At 42.2% G+C, this 24062-nt stretch overlaps 2 protein-coding genes across 8 annotated transcripts in view; both read right to left on the reverse strand.

The window, feature by feature from the left end:
- Window positions 1-556: 556 nt before the first annotated feature.
- Window positions 557-14428, reverse strand: nr2c1 (nuclear receptor subfamily 2, group C, member 1). 5 transcript variants are annotated; one of them, XM_066704994.1, is made up of 14 exons: window positions 14283-14428; window positions 10755-10880; window positions 10258-10488; window positions 9608-9692; window positions 6608-6787; window positions 5528-5675; window positions 5327-5420; window positions 4862-5043; window positions 4194-4347; window positions 3954-4075; window positions 3316-3455; window positions 2870-3007; window positions 2518-2623; window positions 557-1684 (listed from the first exon to the last, which is right to left on the reverse strand). In XM_066704994.1, the coding sequence occupies exons 2-14, from the start codon at window positions 10824-10826 to the stop codon at window positions 1510-1512; spliced, it is 1827 nt and encodes a 608-aa protein (XP_066561091.1). In that variant the 5' UTR covers window positions 10827-10880; window positions 14283-14428; the 3' UTR covers window positions 557-1509. The 5 variants fall into 5 exon arrangements, with proteins under 5 accessions (XP_066561091.1, XP_066561087.1, XP_066561088.1 ...); XM_066704990.1 differs by having other exon boundaries at window positions 3316-3488; XM_066704991.1 differs by having other exon boundaries at window positions 3316-3488; window positions 10755-10917; window positions 14283-14418.
- A 2498-nt stretch (window positions 14429-16926) lies between these two features.
- Window positions 16927-24062, reverse strand: part of fgd6 (FYVE, RhoGEF and PH domain containing 6) — a 31694-nt gene continuing 24558 nt past the window's right edge. For 2 of the 3 annotated variants that reach the window (XM_066704998.1, XM_066704995.1), the window contains exons 14-21: window positions 23370-23449; window positions 22405-22507; window positions 21886-22032; window positions 21266-21368; window positions 20488-20612; window positions 20233-20361; window positions 19155-19297; window positions 16927-18753 (exon numbers count right to left, since the gene is read on the reverse strand). In XM_066704998.1, coding sequence (XP_066561095.1) covers window positions 18717-18753; window positions 19155-19297; window positions 20233-20361; window positions 20488-20612; window positions 21266-21368; window positions 21886-22032; window positions 22405-22507; window positions 23370-23449 — 867 coding nt within the window. In that variant the 3' untranslated portion in view covers window positions 16927-18716. The remainder of the gene's footprint in view (window positions 18754-19154; window positions 19298-20232; window positions 20362-20487; window positions 20613-21265; window positions 21369-21885; window positions 22033-22404; window positions 22508-23369; window positions 23450-24062) is intronic. The other variant, XM_066704997.1, reaches the window with a different exon arrangement.

The raw sequence follows: 24062 nt of genomic DNA on the forward strand, positions 1-24062 counted from the left end.
CTGGGCACTATGCCGACAGAACTGGCCATAATCCACTGGTTTTATTCATGTGTTCAACATTAAGTTGTCTTCTGGGGGGAAAAAAAACTATGTACATTCAAATTCAACACATTCTCTGCACCCAACCACAGCCAAGATGGACTGAGCAGACAGCGTGCATTGTAGTGGTACACTTTAAGTCCTCAGCTTGTAGACTGAAGGCAAGATTTATTTGAAGGTTCAAAACTAATCAACGATCGGTAGGAAGACCCTAGCTAACTGTTCAAAGGTTTGAGGACGATCTTCTAGCATGGTCAGAAAATCCCAATTACTTTTCTTAGGATATTAAGTTGATACTATAAGCTGTTAAGTACCGTCAGGCACCTACAGCACACACAACTCGTGCCTGAGGAAGACCTAATGTTAAGATTTCCTGTTGGGACATTCGTATCAAGACCTGTGCTGTTACAGTGACCAGTGTTCTTCAAAATGATCACATGGTTTCCAAGCCCATCTAACTCACACTAGAAAAGTAACAAAACATTTTGCATGAGAACACACTGGGAGTGAATACAAATTTGAAAACCAAGTAGTTTATTATTTTAAACACCTCCACTTTTTCCCCCAGAACAAGACTTCTTGATAAAGTCTGTAACGGGGCTTTCTGAGAGTGTCATTTCATCTAGGGAGAGTTGTAGCCAAACTCTTTTGGATTATACTCAGTACAGTCCACCTAAAAAGGAAAATTGCTTGTAATTAAATACAAAAATAAAAAATATGTGCCAGGCAGATCCACAAGTGCTCCTCCACTACCCATAATGCAACTAGACAGGGAGCAACAGATTTTAAAGTGCATTTGTGTTATAGTCTGAAATACCTTTAAGGTAATTTATTTTCATATTTTTTTAATAAATGATTCTCTACACTTAAGCCTTTGTAAGTACATTAACATATTTCCAGAGATAATGGGAGGATACAAGTTATTATGGTCCCTGATTTCTTTTTTTTTTTTTTTTTTTAATATACATATTTATATATATACAAAGAGCACCAAGATCTTGTCCAAGCACACGCATGTTACAAATTTGAGCATTAGCCTTCTCTAAATGGGATAAATTATTACAAATAGGGTTGTCATCGGTTTGTCTCTACAGTATCTCGAACCCAAACATGACTATTTACTTATTAAACCTAAAAAGAATGTGCCTAGACACAAGTCTTGAAATAAAAAGACATGAAAGATGACACTATGCAAATTCTTTGCGAGAGTGTGTCGATGGTGAAAGGGAGTTTTCTTCGCAGTGATAAGTTGCCTACTTGTTCACACAAAGGACTGAACGAGTGCAAGAAAAACAAAACAAAAAAAGTTCAGACTTCAAGGTAGTAATGATAAAAACATTAAAAAGTAAAAATCTATGTTGATGTGGCTTTTGAGTCTTAATCCGGCAATAGTTCCAAGCATCAGTAACATATAAAACACTCTGAGGGCGTCTGCAGCTTCCCAGCTCGCTCGAACCGCTTTGGCGCCATTCACACGATGGAGGTGATGATCTGGTTGTTGTAGTCGGCGGAGTCCATTTTGAGGATGTAGGGGATGATGCTGTCGATCTGCACGTTGCCGATGAGGCCGGCGAAGAACAGCTCCTCTGTGATGGCGGCGCTCATCAGCCTCAGCGCTGGCAGCTTCAGGAGCAGCTTTGATAACCTGAGGGACACGCGCACAGTTTGATCGGTTTCATACAGGACTGCATAGCAAAGACACGAAACCAACAAAACTAAAATGACTCCCGACTGACAACATTGAGGAAAACTACAAAACCGTACCCAAGTATGGTTGGATATATATTATATATTTTTTTAAGCTCAGACTGGTTCAGATGAGAATGTAATTTAAAACAAAAACTAAAATCATTCAAAAGACATTCTTATGCTGAATCGGTTTGAATATTGCTTAGGAGTATAAATCGAACTGTGAGCAATAAGGTGAAAGATAGATAGATAAAAAAACACTAAAGAGATGCAGCATTTATTACCAGACAAACAAGTACTGAGTGTTAATCTAGAGAAGTTAATTTGCTTGCACAGGCTATTGTGTAATCTCAGTGGTCATCCCGATGCATGGATATTGGAATCACCCCTCGAGGGAACTGACAGACTCGTTCCCTGGAACATGTGCAGTCCAGGCTGCTGCTTCATGTTAAGAGCTCTTTCTGGTTTTAAAGCAAATCTCAGACTGGGGTCACGTTGCCTGCAGGGAGGTCAGGTACATTTTCTTGTCATACTTTTTAATGCAAGTAAATCAAACTGTGCTGAACGCAAAGCCCATTGTGCATTGAGCTTATCAGCAATATAACAAGCAGGTTTCGAAGTGGGGGGCTGGATTTAAAACTGTGTGAAAAGGATGCATTGTTCTTTGCTGTAATAAGGTTTACAACCACCATGACAGTTCATATTCCTTATTATCTCAAGACTCCAGCAGATTCAGGTGCTTTATTAGCAGGAGCAGCAGCCACAGCAGCGCTGAAAACAGCAGCTCACCGGTAAGTGTCTTCTGGGTATGTCCGTGTGACGTAGTCCTGCAATTCCATGTACGCTTTCTCTTGGAACTTTTCAATCAGCAGGATATTGTCGATACCTGGATGATCTGGTGAAAAACCAAACACAGGACATCCAATAAGAGAGATGGATCATGCAGAAGCCCGTGTTGTACACTCAGTTGAAACCCCGGCCTGTGCCACACTGACAACACATCCAGTAACTGTGCGAGTGTTCAGCACTGGATCGACACAAGAAGCCTCTGGCAAACAGGAAATGTAATTCTCATTTTATGGGCTGGCATTTTATAGCCCATTATATATTATAATCCTGTCCAACGACACAAAGCACTCACCAGGGCTAAAGAGAACGATCGCTTTCAGATACGCGTACTCATAAGCGTCAAGAGACAGCTTAGCCATGCCGTTACAGAACTCTTGCATTCTCCAGATATGCTCCATTACAATCTTCACCCTTTCTGGTGAGAGTTTATCTGTGGAAAAAGAGACCAGGTTTTAAATACAGGTGTTACAGGAAGAGTATCCAGCTTTAACGGATTGTAACTCTTGTCTGGAGAAACACCAAACAGCTCTCTCTATCTTACTGTGAAATACTACTTAAAGCTGTGTAAAACAGGAAATAAAAATCATAAATATATAATATTAGAGATATGTGGCTGCCCACTTCAGCTTCCTCATCATTTTCAGTGGAATAACTGAAGAGTAATTGAAACAATCCTCCTGATAAAAAGCTAAAATAACCCATCAGTTTGTTTTACAAATTCAATGAGCGATGGCTTACCTTCCTGTAAACTGCTCTGGAGGTGGTTTATAATAGCAGCTAAAATGGTGGCCACGTTCATAATCTGTGAGCACTGCGCCAGACCGAGGGCAAAAAGCTCGTTCCAGCAGGCCTTCATCAGATTGGTGTCATTGTCCTGCCTGAGGAGAGAACAGACCTGCTCACTCAACTGCCTAATTGTGGATGAGAAAAGGATGGGTTTTAACTATAGAAAAGCACGACAGCATAAATAACTGATTACAGCAAGTAAGGTGAACAAAGACCATGTTGTTTTATTGCTTTTCTTGCCAAACGAATAAATACGAGCTGTTCGCATCAGCGACTTCTAGTTTTAAGGAACAAGGAGTCGAAAAAGTGCCTTCCTCATCCCCTTACTGAGTCTGACCAATTAAAGGAAATGGTTTGAGGATCTTCTTTTGAGTGAAAATTCAGTGTCCCCCAAACATTTGAGTAAAATAAATGTGTGTTTTGTTTTTAGACCCGGGTTACAATATGAAGTGGCTAAGTATACTACCCAAAAAAACATTTACAGTATTAACCCATGAAAAACAGTGTTCACCAAGCCCACAGGCAGAACAAACCCCCTTAGGGAACAATCAGCTGATGGGAGGAGAGGTTGGGACGGTTTCTTTACTCACCCCAGTGCCTGGAAAGCAGGAATTGAGCGAACCCAGTGCATGGAGAGGAACAGCAATCTTGAAGCGGATTCACAGATGTAATTAACATTGAGGTACTCAGGCATTGGCAAAGGCATAGTGAGCTAGAAAGGAAAATCAAATAAAAATCATTAACTATGTTTGTGGCACTTGGAAAGGGTTGTAGTTTCCGGTCTCAATTACAGATTCACATTGCTGGGCAGGCTTTTCCCCGGTGCCTACCTTGAAAGCCACGTGAATGTCCGACAGCAGAGGGCCGTCCATCTCCAGCACGCTGCCCGACTGGTCTCCAGACACGAGGTGCATGCTGGCCTCCATGTGCTCGACGTGAGGATGGTCTCCCGGGTTCAGGGCCTTAGCAAGAGTATCGAATGCCCTACAAGGGGTCAGCAAGTTCCTGTCAGTCAAAGCCACCACTGGGAATAATCTCAGAGATGAACAGTAGCACACTAGCTAGTGCATGATGTTGTAGCTGAACGTATTAGTGTGAAACCCTGTTATTTGGCGATTCGTTCAGTTTAATACATACTATTCATCAAATTATACTGATTTATTGAGTATATTTTTGTTTATCGTTATTGTTCAAGCTAAGAACAAAAATAAAGGGATTCCCAGTGAGTTTAGACAAAGTGTACATTTTTGACAGACGCTCCATTGATTTGTATGGAGAAGTAGGGCAAACTTTGGTTAACTTTTACCAACAAGTAACCTTCCTCATGGTGCTGCATGAAACAAAATACTAAGTGTAATAAAGTACAAATACTGTATGATATATCTACATAGAAACACTGATAATTCATGTTGATAATACACTACAAAAGGTGCTTTTAAGTACAATGTGGACTTGCACCGAACCACTAGACCCGAAACGGACTACAAACAAGACAAACCTTGTTATATCACTGGTTTGCTCTTCCGTTTGAATTTCTGCTATTGAATTGTCGCCATTGCTTAATGTCTCAATCACCGATAGGTCTGCGCTGCTGTCACTCATCTCTCTGGTCTTGCTGAGGTGTGCAAGGGACGTCACAACATTGGCCAGTGTACTTAAATCGCCCTGAAACGAGTCGCTCTGGAAGAAAGCAGTTGAAGGCATTTTCAGTCAGTGTTTATGGTCTTCAACCTCTTTTCAGAATCAGAAGGCATGGGGATGGAGCAAGGTGTCAGGCTGCATGTTCCTTGGGTGTGGGAAAGATTAGAACTTAACCTACAATGACATCGCTAGATTTACCAGAAAAAAAGTAAAAATAAATGTAATTTAAACCACAGACAAATGCCCTACAAACCTATTTAGAAACTCCACCACCACCTGAGAAAGCGATTGGGACTGGGGAGACTACAGAAATGGATCGTACCTTTTCCGGTGATGACATCATGACTGTGTTTTCCACTTTTGGGAAAGGCTGCTGGATGTTTAAGAGCATTCCTGACTCCAGCAAATTGGCAGACCTACATAACAAGAAAACAACAACAAAAACAGGTATCATTGTGAAAGGAAGTCCATTGTGGCTGTGATGAAAGCTGTCTCGATGCGATTCAAAGGCACAGGAGCCTACCGCGCGGTCTCCTTGTCCGTCACGAACGTGGGCGTGGCCGCAAGGGGACTGCACAGATTCTTCCGGATGTAGATCTTCTCAGTTGAGGCGGCACAGTTCACAGACTTCTCTCGGGAGACTTCGACAGGCTTCCGTTCACACTGCACAGCTGGACAGGAACACAGCAAATCAGAGGAGGAGGACTAAGGACCCTCTCATGCCAACGCCTTTCACCCTAGCCCGGTGACGGCACGGTGTGAAGCGGGGCGTGCATGCGCTCTGACACCACAGTGTCAATCAGTGGGGCAGGTCTACGGTCATGCAGGTGTGTTCACAGGTAAGAGTAGGGTGTTAAAGTACATTGCAGGGTTAGTGATTAGGCAGCTGTTTGAGGTCTCAGTACTACATTGCACTCCAGCAGGGAGGAAATGCTGACTCCGCACATTGCAGGGAGTTCACAGGCGCTCAGGAGAGCCCTTCTGCACGAACAGCCGGTAGAGGGCATGACCCATATTCCTGAACTCATCACCAGGAGGAGATTGCACACCGAGGCCTCACACTGAGTCATTGCCACTGGCTAGGAGGCCAGTTCCATCATGGCATTTCCCTCATGATGGTTAGAGTGGTCAATTTGACCAGTTTTACAGTGGTTTTCTATGGGTTCAGCATGTCTACTGCACCATGAGTAAACCTGCTTTAGAAACACATAGCATGGTATATCTTGGTATTTCCATTGTCCAATGCAGTAAAGCGCATTCTTCTAGGAACTCAGAAATAGATGTAAAATAATGGTAAAAAGACAGCAAAACTCTGTTACAAGCACAAAAACATGGGAGGTGGGAACAGGAAATTACCTCATTAAGCATTATGCTTTTTTTATTCCATTCTTCCCATTACAGCTTTTGCAATTGAGCACCAGACTAGTCACATTGTTATCAGCTGACTGGTAGCCCGCACCCACCAAAGAATCATAAACTGACTGCAAGAGTCCCGTCACAGGGTAGGTTTCACAAGGGCTCACACAGACGTCCTGTGAGAGGGGGCTTTGTGCAATAGTGGCTGTGTGTGTGGAAAGCGTGGCGGTGGGCTGGGGACACTCACAGTCCTGCTTCATCCCGAAGGCGATGCAGCGCTGCAGCCGGCAGTACTGGCAGCGGTTGCGATGGTGCTTGTTGATGACGCACTCCCTCGTGCCCCTGCAGGTGTACACTAGGTTTTTTCTGATGCTTCTTTTGAAAAATCCCTTGCAGCCCTCGCAGCTCACTGCACCGTAGTGTCTCCCTGAGGGCAAAGCAAAGTCAGATCATCAATCTCCTAATTTATTGCAAATTATATATACACATACACACACATATATATATATATATATATATATATATACACATACACACATATATATATATATATATATATATATATATATATATATATATATATATATATATATATATATATATATATACAGTGAGGGAAAAAAGTATTTGATCCCCTGCTGATTTTGTACATTTGCCCACTGACAAAGAAATGATCAGTCTATAATTTTAATGGTAGGTGTATTTTAACAGTGAGAGACAGAATAACAACAAAAAAATCCAGAAAAACGAATTTCAAAAAAGTTATAAATTGATTTGCATGTTAATGAGGGAAGTGGAGATTCAATGATCATGAGAACGGTGAGGAATCGGCCCAGAACTACACGGGAGGATCTTGTTAATGATCTCAAGGCAGCTGGGACCATAGTCACCAAGAAAACAATTGGTAACACACTATGCCGTGAAGGACTGAAATCCTGCAGCGCCCGCAAGGTCCCCCTGCTCAAGAAAGCACATGTACAGGCCCGTCTGAAGTTTCCCAATGAACATCTGAATGATTTCGAGGAGAACTGGGTGAAAGTGTTGTGGTCAGATGAGACCAAAATCGAGCTCTTTGGCATCAACTCAACTTGCCGTGTTTGGAGGAGGAGGAATGACCCCAAGAACACCATCCCCACCGTCAAACATGGAGGTGGAAACATTATGCTTTGGGAGTGTTTTTCTGCTAAGGGGACAGGACAACTGCACCGCATCAAAGGGATGATGGACGGGGCCATGTACTGTCAAATCTTGGGTGAGAACCTCCTTCCCTCAGCCAGGGCATTGAAAATGGGTCGTGGATGGGTATTCCAGCATGACAATGACCCAAAACACACAGCCAAGGCAACAAAGGAGTGGCTCAAGAAGAAGCACATTAAGGTCCTGGAGTGGCCTAGCCAGTCTCCAGACCTTAATCCCATAGAAAATCTGTGGAGGGACATGAAGGTTCGAGTTGCCAAACGTCAGCCTCGAAACCTTAATGACTTGGAGAGGATCTGCAAAGAGGAGTGGGACAAAATCCCTCCTGAGATGTGTGCAAACCTGGTGGCCAACTACAAGAAACGTCTGACCTCTGTGATTGCCAACAAGGGTTTTGCCACCAAGTACTAAGTCGAAGGGGTCAAATACTTATTTCCCTCATTAACATGCAAATCAAATGTATAACTTATTTGAAATGCGTTTTTCTGGATTTTTTTGTTGTTATTCTGTCTCTCACTGTTAAAATACACCTACCATTAAAATTATAGACTGATCGTTTCTTTGTCAGTGGGCAAACGTACAAAATCAAGCAGGGGATCAAATACTTTTTCCCCTCACTGTATATATACACACACCGATCAGCCATAACATTATGACCACCTGCCTAATATTGTGAAGGTCCCAAAACAGCCCTGACCCGTCGAGGCATGGACTCCACTAGACCTCTGAAGGTGTGCTGTGGTATCTGGCACCAAGACGTTAGCAGCAGATCCTTTAAGTCCTGTAAGTTGTGAGGTGGGGCCTCCATGGATGGGACTTGTTTGTCCAGCACATCCCACAGATGCTCAATTGGATTGAGATCTGGGGAATTTGGAGGCCAAATCAACACCTTGAACTCGTGATTCATCAGACCAGGCCACCTTCTTCCATTGCTCTGTGGTCCAGTTCTGATGCTCACGTGCCCATTGTAGGCGCTTTCGGCAGCGGACAGGGGTCAGCATGGGCACCCTGACTGGTCTGCGGCTACGCAGCCCCATACGCAACAAACTGCGATGCACTGTGTGTTCTGACACCTTTCTATCAGAACCAGCATTCGCTTTCAGCAATTTGAGCTACAGTAGCTCGTCTGTTGGATCGGCCCACACGGGCCAGCCTTTGCTCCCCACGTGCATCAATGAGCCTTGGCTGCCCCCTTGACCCTGTCGCCGGTTCACTGCTTTTCCTTCCTTGGACCACTTTAGATAGGTACCGACCACTGCAGACCGGGAACACCCCACAAGAGCTGCAGTTTTGGAGATGCTCTGACCCAGTCGTCTAGCCATCACATTTTGGCCCTTGTCAAAGTCGCTCAGATCCTTACGCTTGCCCATTTTTCCTGCTTCTAACACATCAACTTTGAGGACAAAATGTTCACTTGCTGCCTAATATATCCCACCCACTGACAGGTGCCATGATAACGACATTATCAGTGTTATTCAATTAACCTGTCAGTGGTCGTAATGTTATGGCTGATCGGTGTATATATATTACACACACACACTCTGGAAAAAATGTATAGACCACTACAAAATTATCAGTTTTACTATTTATAGGTATGTGTTTGGGTAAAATGAACATTTTTGTTTTAGTCTATAAACTACTGACAACATTTCTCCCAAATTCCAAATACAAATACAAATATGAATGGAATGGAATGGCTGCCATACATGTAGAGATGCTGATTTAAGAAACATTTGCAGTGGTCTACATTTTTTCCAGAGCTGTACATACATATACATAATTACACATACATACATACATAAATCTATTATATATACACATATACACACATTAAACTAGTTATTAAAAAGTTTAAGGACACTTTCAGAACATGATAACTTATGTATCAGCAATCCTGAGAAGTTAAGAATCCTATGTTTGTGTACTTTTTTTTTTATCCTTCAGGCGTTCAGCTGCTGTGCCACTAGGCTATAGTACTGTTCTACCAATAACAAACTAAATCCACAGACAGGATCTAGCAGAGATTTTACAAATGATCTTTGTGCAATACCTGAAGCCTTGTCCCCACACACCACACAATACTCGATGATCGGTTTGGAAGGAGACAGATCCGCAGAGCCAGAGTCTGTCACGATCTGAAAACACAAGAAAGTACACTTTTCAGAAAAACTTGAGGGTTAAATAATGATAGGTTGTACTAATTTTGTGTGTAGCACAACCCATCCCACAACACGCCGTCTTGACCCCCAGCCATGCTTGATGCTGTACACGGCAACACAGGCGTTGAATGAGACACAGAAGTTACAATCACCAGGATAGGAACTGAAGAGAGCTTCCTTTTTATCTCTCAGCAAATGAATTAGAGGGCACTGCAAACTTTCACAAAATGGAAAAAAACTACAGAATGGTTTCAAAACAACCATGACCACCAGCACACAGCAGCTGGGAAGATGGGGTCAGAGTCTCCTTTGCTTGTGTAAGCTGGAAGAGAGACTGTGGATCAAGCAGGGGCCTTCATCCAGCAGTGGATCGACAAAGACTGATGATGATGATGACCACAACTAAACATGATTAACGCTGCGCTCTGACGTAAATGTTTCCTTTTCCTTCCTTAAACGCATCTGAAAGCGAAATTCCATCAGCAAAGGAAGCTGGTGGGAGGCAGGGAGAAGGGACAGCCAGCCTGCGAGAGCCTGGTACCTGGATCTGCTGGGTGGCCATGTCCTGGGACGTGAACAGCAACTGGTTGACGCCCGAGCCATCAGGAGAAGCCAGGATGACCTTTCCCTGGGAGTGCTCTTGCCTGGCCAGGATCACTTTGCCTTGTGTAGAGGCATCTGTGTTGGTCAAGATGTACTGTTTCCCTGCGCCCGCCTGATCCAGCGCTGTGACGATCTGGATCTTCTGCCCGGTCTGCTGGTCCGTGACAATCTGTGTAGTAAGCATATTGTACATTGTTACTTTACACATATTTTACAGCCCAGTACTTTTAATGATGTATTGTGACCAAGACCTGTACCAGATGTGACTACATTTCTTTGGATGAAAATAATCTTCATCTTGAGAAGTCTGCAGTTACTGCTTTTAAACCAGACACTGCAATCAACTTGAGTAGTACAGAGGACCCCTACAGGTATTCCACATACTCTGTTCCATTATGTGAACTGTGATTGGTGAGCTGGTGATGATGAGGTCACCTGTATGCGATGTGCCAATGCCATGCTGCCGTCTGCTGGTATGAGCTGTATCCTCTGCGATGTGCTCTCCATGGCGTGCTGTCCTACTGCAACCCCTCAGTGGGCAACCCCATGGGACGGAAAGACCTGCAGGAAGCCTCCAGTTACCGTTCAACCACAAAAACTACCAATTAAAAAAAAACAACACAAACACACAGCATAGTATTATTATTAAAATGGTCAATCAGAGTCCATCATAAGGTCCTGAAGAGCCAAAAGCCAGCAACAACTATTGGTCCCCCCTTAACCACTAATTTCTGAGGAGGCTTGAAGGCCTTGAATCAACCTGCTGAGTAAGGTCTTTGTGTGATCATTAATAAAATACCATTGTGCTCTCTAGAGCTTGGTAACCACGGCCCTCGCCTGGCCTGCCTTCCACTGGGCTCAAAGGCTTCCCTCCTCCCAGCTGGAAGTGTATCAGCAGGAAATAGGAATTATTAACAAGCAATTTACCTCGGGTGGGGGGACAGGAGGTCTTCATTATAAGTGTTCATTGCAGCTGGCCAGGCTCTTTGTGAACCTGGTAATTTTTACACACGAAGGTTATGCCGATTTTATAAACCGAACATTTCACGGACTAGGTGGTTTCATAAATAAAATGCAGCCCTGCTTAAAAATATATATATATAATTTACAGATTAGCCTATATCTTCATTGATTTCACAATCAAAATATAAAATGAATAACACATTACACCAAATACAGAATAAATCCAGTCCAACAATACAACACTCAATCACCTCAATAAAACAACAGTGATACATTCAGCTCATACTGGTCAACCCTTTGACTACATACCACTGTGTACCTATAAACTCATACTTCAGCTGTATGTTTGCAATAATTTAAATATCAATGGTATAACCAGATGATAATGATGATTGAAATACAGCCAATATTGGGGATGTAACTCCATATGATTGATGAACCATTAGTAACTAATTGTCCGGCACATCACAAATGGCAGAACTGATAAGTTTAAATTTTCCCAGTGGTTCCTGTTGAGCTGTACTCAACAGGCAAGTATTTAACATTTGCCTGACATATGCATATGATTCCTGATTATTTCTGAAACTCCAGTTATATGTAACCTGACTATCCTGCCTGGCTACTGACAAATTTACAAAATTGTATTTAGTACCATTGTGAAACAGGCATCAAAAGTTTGTATATGACAGGAGGGCGTGTCTGCCAGGAAACGTGATTGGTAACCTAACCTAATCACATTCATTATTCAGAGAAGCATCATCAATATTAATCCAGTCCATCAGAGGCCACACTTTCAGATAGGCTAATCCAATTATTAATGGTCGTGCTATTGTAATATGGCTTCCTATAAAGCACTTTTCGGTTATCACTGTGCAAAACCACTCCATAAAATAGAAATAACTAATGAAGTGTTAATAGAACAGCAAAATTATAGATATTAAGAAAAGGGGAAGTACAGAAAGACAACAAAAAAGACCTCTCCATTATTTATTTAATTTTTGATTTACCATGTTACTTTATTAAACAACATATTGTTAGGTTCTGCATGCAATACAAAGGTATAGTTCATTATGAGGAACTGAAAACTGTTTAAAGACACTATTTCAGGGCAATTGCATAATACACACTTTGTTATAATATCCTTGGTGTATAATTGTGTGAAAACAAGGGTAAGCCCACAGTTGGGAGGAAAAGTCTGCTTGACATTTTTCTGTTCAATACAAGCAAATTACTGCACAGGAAAAGGAAATCTGAGATTGAGTGCAATGCTGGCGACTATTGGTTTACACTTGGTTTAATATCAACACACCACTGAAACAGGTATACCCTTCTTTTTCTTGATTCAAGGTCACTTTTTAAAAACGTTTGGTTGTCCTTTGCCAGGTCACAGGGATGTCTTTAAAGCCCAGAGCTGAACTTTTTGTAGCACAATCTGAGAGGATGGGGCAACAGCTCAGGCTGAGCTGAATAACCCAAATGCACTGAGAAAAAGAGGAATAAAGCATTCTGCCACCTTAAAGCATTGTATTTGCTTTTTAAAAAGCTTGCCTATATGTCAACCGAAAAAACAGCATTGTTTAGGAATGACAGTTTTAAATAACACATCTGGTTCACAAATTATTAGAAGTGCCTTACGTTGTGACTATTAATTGAACGTGTTTTAACGTTATTTAATAAAACGGATTTGCAATAATGGAATGCATTAGCGTCAGGTTTGCTGTACAGGATCTTTTTATGCATTACTGAAAATCCACAAACCGTGATTTATGTTGTCACACATAGTGCCAAGAGAGACCTGTGGGCCAGAAATAACCCGTGTATAGCACGCACTAGCTTGATTGTGCATGGTGTAGCATGCAAGTCACATTGTAACGTAGCTAAAAGCGCCTTTTCTACAGAAGAAAACAGCTGATGAAGTTTAACAAAATGGCTGCGAATCCTGATTTGTTTTTTGTTCATCCAGGTTTTGTAAAAGAACAATATCAGTCGTGAAAGCAACCCGTGCACATCCAAGCTAACTGAAGATAATGCATATAAAGATTAAACCAACACCAATAACAATAATACGTTTCGTTTCCTGCAACATCACAAGTTATAAAAAAATAAACAGGACTGCGGTACCGCTGCTGACCTCAACCGAAATGATTGCATTAACACGTTTGGGAAAGTCATGATTTAATACACACAGCTGTAGTCAGCGCTGCAGCAGGACCACAGACAAGACAACACAACCGCGCCAGCCTGCGCTACACAACGTCCATGTTTTATATCATCACATTTGCGCTCCACAAGACCATCTTGGACTTGTGCATTTCATGAAGCACGCCCCAAAACAACGTAAACACAAATATTTAAATTCAAAATGGAGGAAGACAAAATTATTTTTTCCTGTGGGTGAAAGGTCAAGATTGAAGGGTTAAAGCATGTTGCCGCGGCGTCGGTTCATATGCAAACCAGCTCAGACTAGAGGTACAAGCTTCGGTCTGGCGGGATTTTTTTTTTTTTTTTTTTTAGGGGGGAAAATAAAGACTACGCGTGTGAAAGTTGGTTTCGTAAACATTACACCACCGTTTCTCCACGTACAATCCGCATCCGTGCTCAGTGTATCAAGGTTATTCTCGCTTTAAAACCGATCTATCTCCTCTGACTTTATTTTTCAAACAGGAACCGTTTCAGTTCTCGAGTAAAGGAAAAGGAAACGGGAAGACAAACCTACAGATGCCGAGGTACAACATCACATCTTACCGAGTCTTTTGTATGCGGACCAGCGTGCAATCGGGCCGAAATACGGCAGAAACTAGAACAAACTGCACAATTAGCGGGTTTCTTCCACAATCACACGCACAAATCATCGCTCGCACTGCTGGTTCCGCTGTCGCTTGCTCCGGCACTACCCGTATTAGCTTATCTGCACTTTCAACATGCTCTTTCTTCCCAGACTGAGCTCGCCAGTTCCCTGTTCTTGGACGCAGCCGTGCCCCGTACAAAGCGAAACCTTACCGGAATTGTAGTTCTTATTTTCTTTGCGGGAGAGTCATAAATAAAAAAAGAAATGTATGTTTCTTCTGGTTGCTGCAGCTCCAGGGAGGGTCAGAGTTCGTGACCTCTCGACGCAACCACGTGTCTGCGGCTGCCACTACGCATGCGCAGTCTGTGGACGACGTAACGTGGAAGGAGTTCGCAGCTGCACGTCAAATGAGTCTCTTTAATGTTTTTGCATGTTGTCGGCATAACATATATTATGGGTCTGCGTTTCTCTCTCTCAACACTGATCCGTGTAAGCGGATGTTGCGTGTATAACTAACCGAGATTATTTGTGGTGAACCATTATTGTGCCATACATACTAATACATGGAGCTTTGTTTGAGCAGATATGTTTATAATTCATTTTTACCAAAGCTCAGTGTGAGGTAACTGGTCTAAACGCATCTAATGTACTATGTAATTAGTTGTTCCTCTTATATAACGTTACATTATTAATCCCCTGATTTTTAACTATCTATTCACCTTATACTGTCTAATGTCTTGGTCAAAACAGTATTTGTAGCTCACACTTGGTGTCCATAATGTTTCTGTACCTATAAAGAAATTAAAATGTGTAGGCAAATGTTTTTCAGAATAATAGGCCTACCTTTATCCCAGCAACGTTCATGCAAAGCATTACCCACACCTCTTTAAAACTTGTAGTTTACATTATATAAATAATACAGTTGGCTTCCTTAAGTGCCGTGACATATCTGAAGATACACAGAAACTATGACATATATATTTTTCACATGGGTTATTGCAAATTATTGTTATTCAGTATCAGTTGAACTATGCATCAGATGACTAGTATGTTGAACTGGGCATCATTTGTATGACAGCCCAGTTTTGTCAGATTACATAAAAACCAGCCAAGACACCCCAACATGTAACATCAAACCAGACCATGACGCTACACACCCTAAAAACACTGAGACAACTAATGTACGGGCAAGCAGAACTGGATTATTCATTTTATACAGTAGGTCAACTGATGTTTTCTGAAAAGTCCTTTCAAACTATTTACCAGGTGTACATAGCTACACTGAATTCGACAAGTCTATATTGTGTACCAGGGTGGTTCAACACATTCTGAGCCATATATAAAGGAAACTACCAGATCATGTGCTGTACCTATTGGTAGCCTTGATTTATTCATTAAAATATGGCAGGACAAAAAGTGGGAAGAGCCACCATCAAGGTAAGCTACACACTTTGCTAAGTCTTAAAGATGGAAGCGGGTCAATACCAAACATGTGAATGAGGAAAACCAGGCTGTCTAATACCTTGACCCTGCTAGTAGAAAACTTCAATCCTCTCCTCAGTGGCAGCCAGGGGCGTCGCTAGACCTCAGCTCACCCGGGGCAGACAGTGATTTCTCCGGTAGGACCGGGGGGGGTTCAGTCCGGCTTGTTGCTTCAAAAAATTGTTATATTGCATTGGCACTGTCATCTAACACTTTGGGCATGGAAACTGTTGCATCAATAAAATAAAAAGTTGGATCCCTGTAATTGTGGATGATGCTTTTGCCGAGGATTAGATGTACCATCAATTGAAACACCCAATCTCTCCACCACTTAGAGAACCCAGGTTTCTTGACACGCGAAAGTGTATTTTGACTTCCTGCTACACACAGAAGGCCATTATTATAATGTTTCTTTGCAGACGGCCTTATTGGGTGTGATTTACAATGTAATATTATAACAATTGTATTTACATAAAATGACCCATTTATACAGTTTTTTGTTGTTGTTTTTTTTTTTTTTTTAACTGGAGCAATCTAAGTACAGTACCTTGCTCAAGGGTACAACAGCAGATTCCCCCCCACTGGAATTGAAACCACAACCCAGACTTGCTTGGTGCGTCTAGGCCAAGGATGGTCCACTATAGCTGCTTCTCAATTTGGCTACAGGATTCTGGTGTACACACACACACCCTTGTAATTATTGGATTAACTGATCATTCTTAAATATAATGAAGCCCTGCTTATATAAAGGAACTGCCGTGGAATGGATGGGATGAGAACAATCACCACACCTGGCCTCCAGTGGTGCCCCCAGAAATTTTTCATTGGGGTGGCCAGCTGGGGCCACAGAAAATCTTGGGGTGGCACACCAAAACCAAAAGCCACCAAAACTGAATTTCAGGAATTATATTATGCTGTTGTAGTATATAGGCTAGTTGATAACTATGTCAATATGAGAGTTAAGGAATCACATACTGATATACTTTGGTTTCTTATTTTACAGTTAATGTTACTAATTATCTGATATGCATAGACTAATACCGGTACAGTGAACATTTGACAATCCTTTTTTAATGTGTTATGTATCTGTATATACATGTGATAGGTGATTCATTGTTCTTCAAATAGGCTAGTCTCAGAAGCATGTTATGCATATGCAACTCATGATGGGGGGCCAGTGATTGTATCAGGGTGGCCATGGACCCCCCTGGCCACCCCTTGACAGCGCCACTGCTGGCCTCTGTAAATCATCGACAAGTATGGTTGAAAGATGCAGATTAGATCTTTGCTTCTGCATTACAAGTTAAGAACAGCATGTTATGTGCAGTTGTAATGCTTTTAACCATCAATACACTCCTTATTTAGCAGTCATCCTTTTTTCTTTCATCGTTGTCCATTTTATTTCTGTCACCCTTACACCTTACAGTGACTCCAATAAGTGTACAAACAGCTGGTGTACAATTGACTGGAATTGCCTTGCAAGTACTTTGCTAGATATTGGGCCATCACAATCTTTGTAACAGGAGTGAAGGAAGTGCTTCAGTATCAAACATCACATTCAAACCATTCTCATCTCTAGTAGTTAATCTAGTGAAAAAAAAAAAAGTGAAATAAATAAATTGTGGTCCAAGTGACAAACTAGATCTATGGAGAGAAGAAAAACAGTTCAAAACTATAACAAAATGTTTTAAGACAGCAAGTGTAAAGGAGACAGTATGATCTCAACCAAATACTTGTTCAGAGAGTTTTTATACATTGGTCTGTACAAACGCATGTAGTGATACATGAATGACACGGAATTAACCCACCCGCATGGATTGTCTTTCCAAAATTTCCATCTATACAGCATAGTGCAATCCATGATGGTCAAATTAGCAAGTGTAAATACAAGATGTAAACAGTCCTATACAATTTAAAAACAAAAAACAAAGTATAAATACATTACAGATAATTACATCGGCTGGGTTTAAAAAAAAAAAAAAGGAAATTCAGGTGCTGGTGTTGCTCAGAATAGCCCAATGAATGTAGAACACAAACTTATTCGACCAGACATCTTCAGCTTTCTCCCTTCAGGCGGCACACTTAAGAATAATTTAGTAACATTAAAAAAAATAAAAAAGTCTGCTTAGAGCTCTCTTAGATCAAGGAACATCCCATCCTTGTCAATGTCAAATTTCAAATACCCTGCAGTTAGGAATATCAAAAAAACAAATCATAGTATGCCATTTTCCAAGGGGTTTAAAAACAATATAATGGTTATATACCATTATATTGAAGTGGAAACAAAACTAAGTCAAATATATGGTTTGTAGAAAAGATTATCTCTTTCAAAAAACTCATTAGAAAAATAAAATTGATTGCATTTACATTTCATAAGTAACAGATGTACATTTAAACATCTGTCAAACATAAATACCACTGGCACTGCAGAGTATTACAGACAGGATCCGTATACCTGCAGATGCGATTCTCATAGGAAGTGGCGATGGCATTCCTACGAGTCAGAACTACAGAGGGCTACTGGATTAAGTGGTCTGCAAGGTATTCTTCCTTTTCCTGAGAGTGGGACATTACAACACATCCACCTGCATACTATCCACCTGACCAAGTCCACTTGGGTTAGTCCGCAGAGCACCTGACACTGAAGCAGCACTCATACGGTCAGCAAACTTCATGATCGTCTTTTTACACAACCATAAGCCACCTGGGCCTACATTTAAAATATGAAATTAGATAAAGAGTTCTAAAATAAAACAAAAACAGCCATGAGTGCTGCTTACTTTGAATTATGTACATGTACACTATATCCTAAAGCACCAGGAAATGGCAAGTGCATTGTAGTCTAGGAAGAAGGCTTAAATAGGCTTAAAGGCACCAAGTGATTTCACTGCCAAGTGTCTCACAGCTAATACTGGGTATACATTGAATAGAGGACCTGGGGAAGCTATAAAAGAACAGCCTGCCTTTATGTTCCTCCACTGTCAGAACCCCACGGTTGTCACATGTCCGAATATGTACAAGAGGGGAGACATCACTAAAAATGACTTTTTGCGAGCCACCACGACCACAAACGCCTCCGTGTCTGTGCAGTGGTCATGAAGGCCGGTGTCCGTGCAGAGGAATGCTGTGCGCTGGTTTCGTCAGTCCTGTATGCGACCACAGCCTTACAGGACAGTGGCTTCTTGAAAAGCTTCCATCCACCTGTGGAAACCGCAGAAAAACAAACAAAACCAAAATCAATATGTAACTATAGCATCACTGAAACGCCCATGGGTCTGGTACGTCATATGCTTACAACTTCACTTTTGCATCTTCACACATTTGTTGACATTTTACCCCCAAAGTTCTATATCCTGAATTAAATTTTCTAAGGTCACCGTTCAGTTCAAAATCTGCAGAGTATTGTACCTGATTCCCGAGCTACAGGTTGATTCTTAGCAGGATGCCCAGTTGATGCAAAGCAATAAACTAGGATATTGATGTGTGAGCAGTTTGCTTTAGCTTTATATAGTACCTATACTCTACCTATTTTCCCTGTGTACATATATTCCCGTCTTGTATTTCAATCAAGTTCTATGTACAGTTTGGATGGAGCCACATACTTCTGGGCTGTCGGGGCATCGTCCGCTTTGAATATGTAGAACAGCGTGTGTTTGTGGTAGAGCTTGAACTGCAGCATCTGGTCGGCTCGCTCTTCCTTCAGGTGGAAGCCAAGCAGGGGCTGGCTCTCCAAGGCCGCCACGTCCTGCGGACAAAACCAAATAACAAAACTCTGTTTAACGATGATTTAAAACTGCACTAAACCCCTACAGTCACTGCAGGAGTGCCTGGTTTTTAGGATTGTTAATGCGTTTGATTCGTCGGTGTCTGTGTTTCCCATGGGATATCTAGAAAGTGCTGTGAAATAACTTATCTGGGGATCTCTGAGGAAGGTCACATCCACCTTGTTTTTCCACAGAGCCTGATAAAGCCACAGCAGGGGATAAGGGATCTATGGGATCTCCACGTGTTCTAGCTCCATTATTAAATTACAAGTTATTTCTATATCTTTCCAAGGAGGAAGATGATGCATCTGGGGGTGTCCAGTGTGGGGCAAACTGTCTAGAAAGATGGTGCCAAGATAAGAATGGGGAACAAGTTGACAATAAGGTACATGCAAGAAGAAGTAGACAGCAGTGAAACCGGGACAGGAGAAGTATCGCCCATCAGCTCCTGACCTGCCTCCTACTTTCCAGACCATTGGGTAAAACCTTTGAGCTATCAGGGGTTCTTTGACTAAACATTATAGTTTGATTATTTGCATTAGGTTCTGTACTACAGCGAGTATGTGTATACACTTTGTATGCGTATCCTTTACACCTAGAGTCCAAGAATAATTTTTGAGACCGAAAATTGACTTCAGTGGGTCACAATTGGGGGCCCTGGGCATTCTGGAGCTGGAGAGCATGTATCAGACAGTGGGGTTGGGGTTCAAGAATATAAAAATAATTATCACTGAAATTCTGTAACTATATGTCCATGAGCACTCCTATGTTAATCTGATGCCAACCGGTTAATCTGCTGATTTAGAAAAGCAAAGTGTTGACTAATGATCGTCAACGATTGGGAAATAAATCCCCTCCCCACCATTTTAAACACGGGCATGACCGACCCGAGAGGGCTTTACTGCATGGGACGCACCTCGCTAGCAGCATAGGTGTATAGGACCTTGTTCTTGATGACAAACCACAGCCGCTTCCAGGGTTTCTTGTGGCCCTTGGACCTGTGCAGGTAGCCACTCATGGAGGAGTTCTCGGTGCTTGCCGACACCTAAAAAGGTAAAAAAATTCAACGTCAAAAAGGGGATTTGTGCACTGGACACAGATGTGTAACACTGGTATATTTATATCCCTCCTGGACACATTCCGACTGTCCTACGATCACACTGGCACTCACTTCTTTGAGGGCTGCTGGGATCTTCTTCTGCTTCCTGCCCGAGGGAATGCTGATGAGCACAGAGGAGAAGGCCCCGGTGGAGGACTTGCCCGAGGGAGACACGGCTGCAGGGACTGCTTCATCTGCTGGGAAGACCAGGAACAACCAAATATTCACTTACAAATACTTAAATGGATTGTTGATCACATGTAAAACCACAACTGAGTACCAGCAGTGGTGATATTAAAATAAATGCCATATGATCAAAAGCTCAATAAGAACCTCACAACACTTGCCAGAGCTAAACATGTACAAAACATTTGCAAATGAAATGCACTTTACACTTTATTGGAAGTATTAATAGCTAAAAACATATGCATATATATTAATTGTGTATGGTATGCAATTTGTATATTGTACAGCCCAACAGAGCACTCTCCTGATGTGGTGGAGTTCTCACTCTCCTAGACTTTCAGGAGTGTGTGGTCACCAGGTTATCCAAAGCTGTAGATTAGGAGCAGTAACTTTGTATTAGAGTTACTCAAACATACTCACAGCTCAAAAAAGTTGCGAAAAGAATATACCTGCTTTGAAATATTGTATTAATCTTGCACAAGCATCTGCAATGTTAAGAGCTTTTTTCCACAGTCCTTGGAACTGAACAGTAGACTGGTAAATGCTACTGAACAACTTGTACTAATAGTGTTGATGTGCTCTCCACTATTGTGCAGAAAGGAGAGAGGGTGGGGAAGAAAAAAGAAAAAAAAAAAAAACCTGAAGAAAACAAAACTCCTCCTACCGTTTTGCTGAAGCTTGACAATGCACTGGTCACACACTCTGGCAGACTGGTTCTTCAGGTAGTCAAGGCGATGCTTATTTGAAGAGCAGGACTGACACACAACCTGAGAAACAGGAAAAAACAACAACCAACCATGTTAACAAAGAGTAATATTAAATTACTGCTGACATACAGGAAGTGTCCTCTTTCATGGCACCTCTGTACAATATCCACATTTTTCTAGAGGATAGTGTGTGTGTTCTAAGAATTCCCCCCCAAGAAAATACCAGCAGACATGGGATCAGTGAGCACCACCGGAGGCCCAGTCTCTCAGCTCTCTCCATAGGTGGATGACCTTGAGAACTAAGAAGACAAGCAATCGCACGGAGACATCCTAAGCAGGCCGCTGAGCGATTGTCCAGCTTTTGACTTTTATACCAACTCCGGGGGATTATTTAGCACTCCTAATAGTACAGTGACTTCAAACACTACCTGTACAGTTTATTCAGCAGAACATAATTAGAGATCCTACACTTTTTATACTTACACTTTAATCTATGAATTATTTAGTATAGCACACTTTAACAGTTTTCCCATTGACCGGGAAGAGGCCATTGGCAGGGAGGCCAACCGTCACTCACCTTGCCACAGGCCCGGCAGTGGTGCCTCCTCCAGGTGAGTGTGAACTCGCAGGTGCAGATCATACACATAGTGGCACGCAGGTCAGGGATCCAGATGGGAGCCTTGGAGCCGAGAGGAGCCCCACTGTCCATGCTCACCGAGTCAGCCTGGGAGAGACATCGGACAGGCAGCCTTTACAGCACTGAGCGGAAACCTTCACATGATCTCCTTTCCAACCCAGTCTTTAATGAGTTAATTGGACTTAATTGGTACCCATCTGGCCCTAATTGAAACCCTACAGGGTCTGAAGCGCACTGGCCTGGAGGGTCTTCACCTTGGCTGGACTCAGTCATGCACTCCCTGTTCATTAACAGTCACTAAACACAGAGCCCTGCTATTGTGCTTGTAGCATTTCTTTTTAATGCTTTTTGATTTCACAGCAGCACTGTTGTTGCCAATTCAGTTAACTTTATGCAAGATCAATGTTGTTACTTGTTTAAGGAATGCAGTCAGGGGAGCCCTAAACTACATCCTCATACCTCCTCCAGGCTCTTGCTTGCAAAGAATGTGATTTTCTTCCTGGTGTAGTCGTCAATAGCTTTGGAAATGGCTTGTAGCCAGGCATCTCGCTCTCTGGCAGAACTGGAGAAAAAAAGAAAAGAAAAAAGCAGGCTGATTTGATACTGATTTTTTTTTTTTGTATCCACACCTCATGATTTAAAAAAAAATTGACATATTAAACAAAACTTCTGGTTAACAATACTCTCAGAATCTGAATGCAGCAGACAAGTCAGCATGGTAATCACATGAACTGTAACCAGATTAATACTTATTTTTTAATTTAGCAGCTGCTCTAGGTTTATTTATAGCCTAGGCAGTGCCCAGACATTTGTCCAGCTTCCCTCTGTTCTTCCAACAAAGATAATCTGTTCTCCCTATGAACGCAAAGATGTTATCGTCTGAACACAGACATCCTGGGGGGAGAGATGGAAAGGTCAGCAAAGGCAGGAGGGCTGGCATCACATGAGAAATGACCCCGCAACATTATTCAGAGGACGTTGTCTTTGGTGTGTAGCCCAGCTTCTCTTCCTGTATTCCTTCCACACAGTCTGCAAGGCTGTTTCTTTATTCTATATTTTTAAAAGTCTCTTGTGATTGTCCAGATTAAGAAAAGAAAAGGGACTGCTTGAGAGTCTGGGCCCCTCCAGTTACTGTAGCAACCGGCCCAGGACATTACCCAGAAGGCCAGGCGGTTTTCCCATGTTCCACTAGGTCATGGCTCTCAGAAAGGGAAACCGTGGAATAAAGCTTTCGCCAACAGCTCAAGAAACAAAAGACGGACAGGGAGGCCACCACGGACAGGTTGTAAACCGTCCTGTTACAGTGCAAGCAGCCACTGTGTAATCTCCCGTCTCTGTATGTGTCCCCAGACAGTGAACTAAAGCAGAGGTTCACTGGACTGGGAACAGACATGCACAACCATGTTGATTTTAACAGTGCGTACCTGGCTGACAGAATGAATGACCGCTCCACACTTTCGATGTTCAGTTCGTTTTGATAGGCTTCTTGAGTCGGTTTGCTCACCTGTGCGGACAAAGCAAATGTTACATTCTTGTACAGGCAGAACCACTGCAATTTAAGAGCAATAGTCATCTGACTAATTTACATGCCAACATAAACATCATATGGGAATTACTCGTGAACGATTACACTTCTCAAACGTGAAGAGAAAACACGGCTTATTGTGGCCGACGCATCAGGAAGAGGCTACACACCACACAGCCCCTCTTCCTCCACAGCCTTCTGTGACTGCCTTAAAAATATGCCTTCAGTTGCTGGATCAAGTGAGGAAAATATTGTTGTCAGAACGACAGTACAGTTAGCTTAGAATGACTAGTGCATTTCCCACTGTTTACAAAGTGAAGTAAATAAAGGTGGAAGCAATGCATGAGTCATTAGTTATGTCCTAATGACATCCTGTCCTTATTGCAGGAGTAAATGCAGGTGCCTTGGCCAGACGCGACCTCTGACCCCAGCATGCCGCAGCCTATCAAACGGCACAGAAGTGGCGGCACAGGTTCAGTCACCTTTTGGCGTGCTCTGCGTTTCATCATTACTACGTGTGTGTTATTGTCAAGTAATACAAATATTTATATGGAAGTCCAGGGAAATAACAGGATGGAGAATGACGTCTTAC

Source organism: Amia ocellicauda, chromosome 5 (assembly GCF_036373705.1).
Source record: "Amia ocellicauda isolate fAmiCal2 chromosome 5, fAmiCal2.hap1, whole genome shotgun sequence".
NCBI lineage: Eukaryota > Metazoa > Chordata > Actinopteri > Amiiformes > Amiidae > Amia > Amia ocellicauda.

Excerpts from the sequence above, each read along its gene's own strand:
- nr2c1 (XM_066704990.1), bottom strand. The coding sequence starts at position 10,826 with ATGGAGAGCACATCGCAGAGGATACAGCTCATACCAGCAGACGGCAGC. Across the intron at positions 5,421-5,527 it reads ACGGACAAGGAGACCGCGCG|GTCTGCCAATTTGCTGGAGT; the intron begins GTAGGCTCCTGT and ends CTTGTTATGTAG. Across the intron at positions 5,044-5,326 it reads TGATGTCATCACCGGAAAAG|AGCGACTCGTTTCAGGGCGA; the intron begins GTACGATCCATT and ends GCTTTCTTCCAG.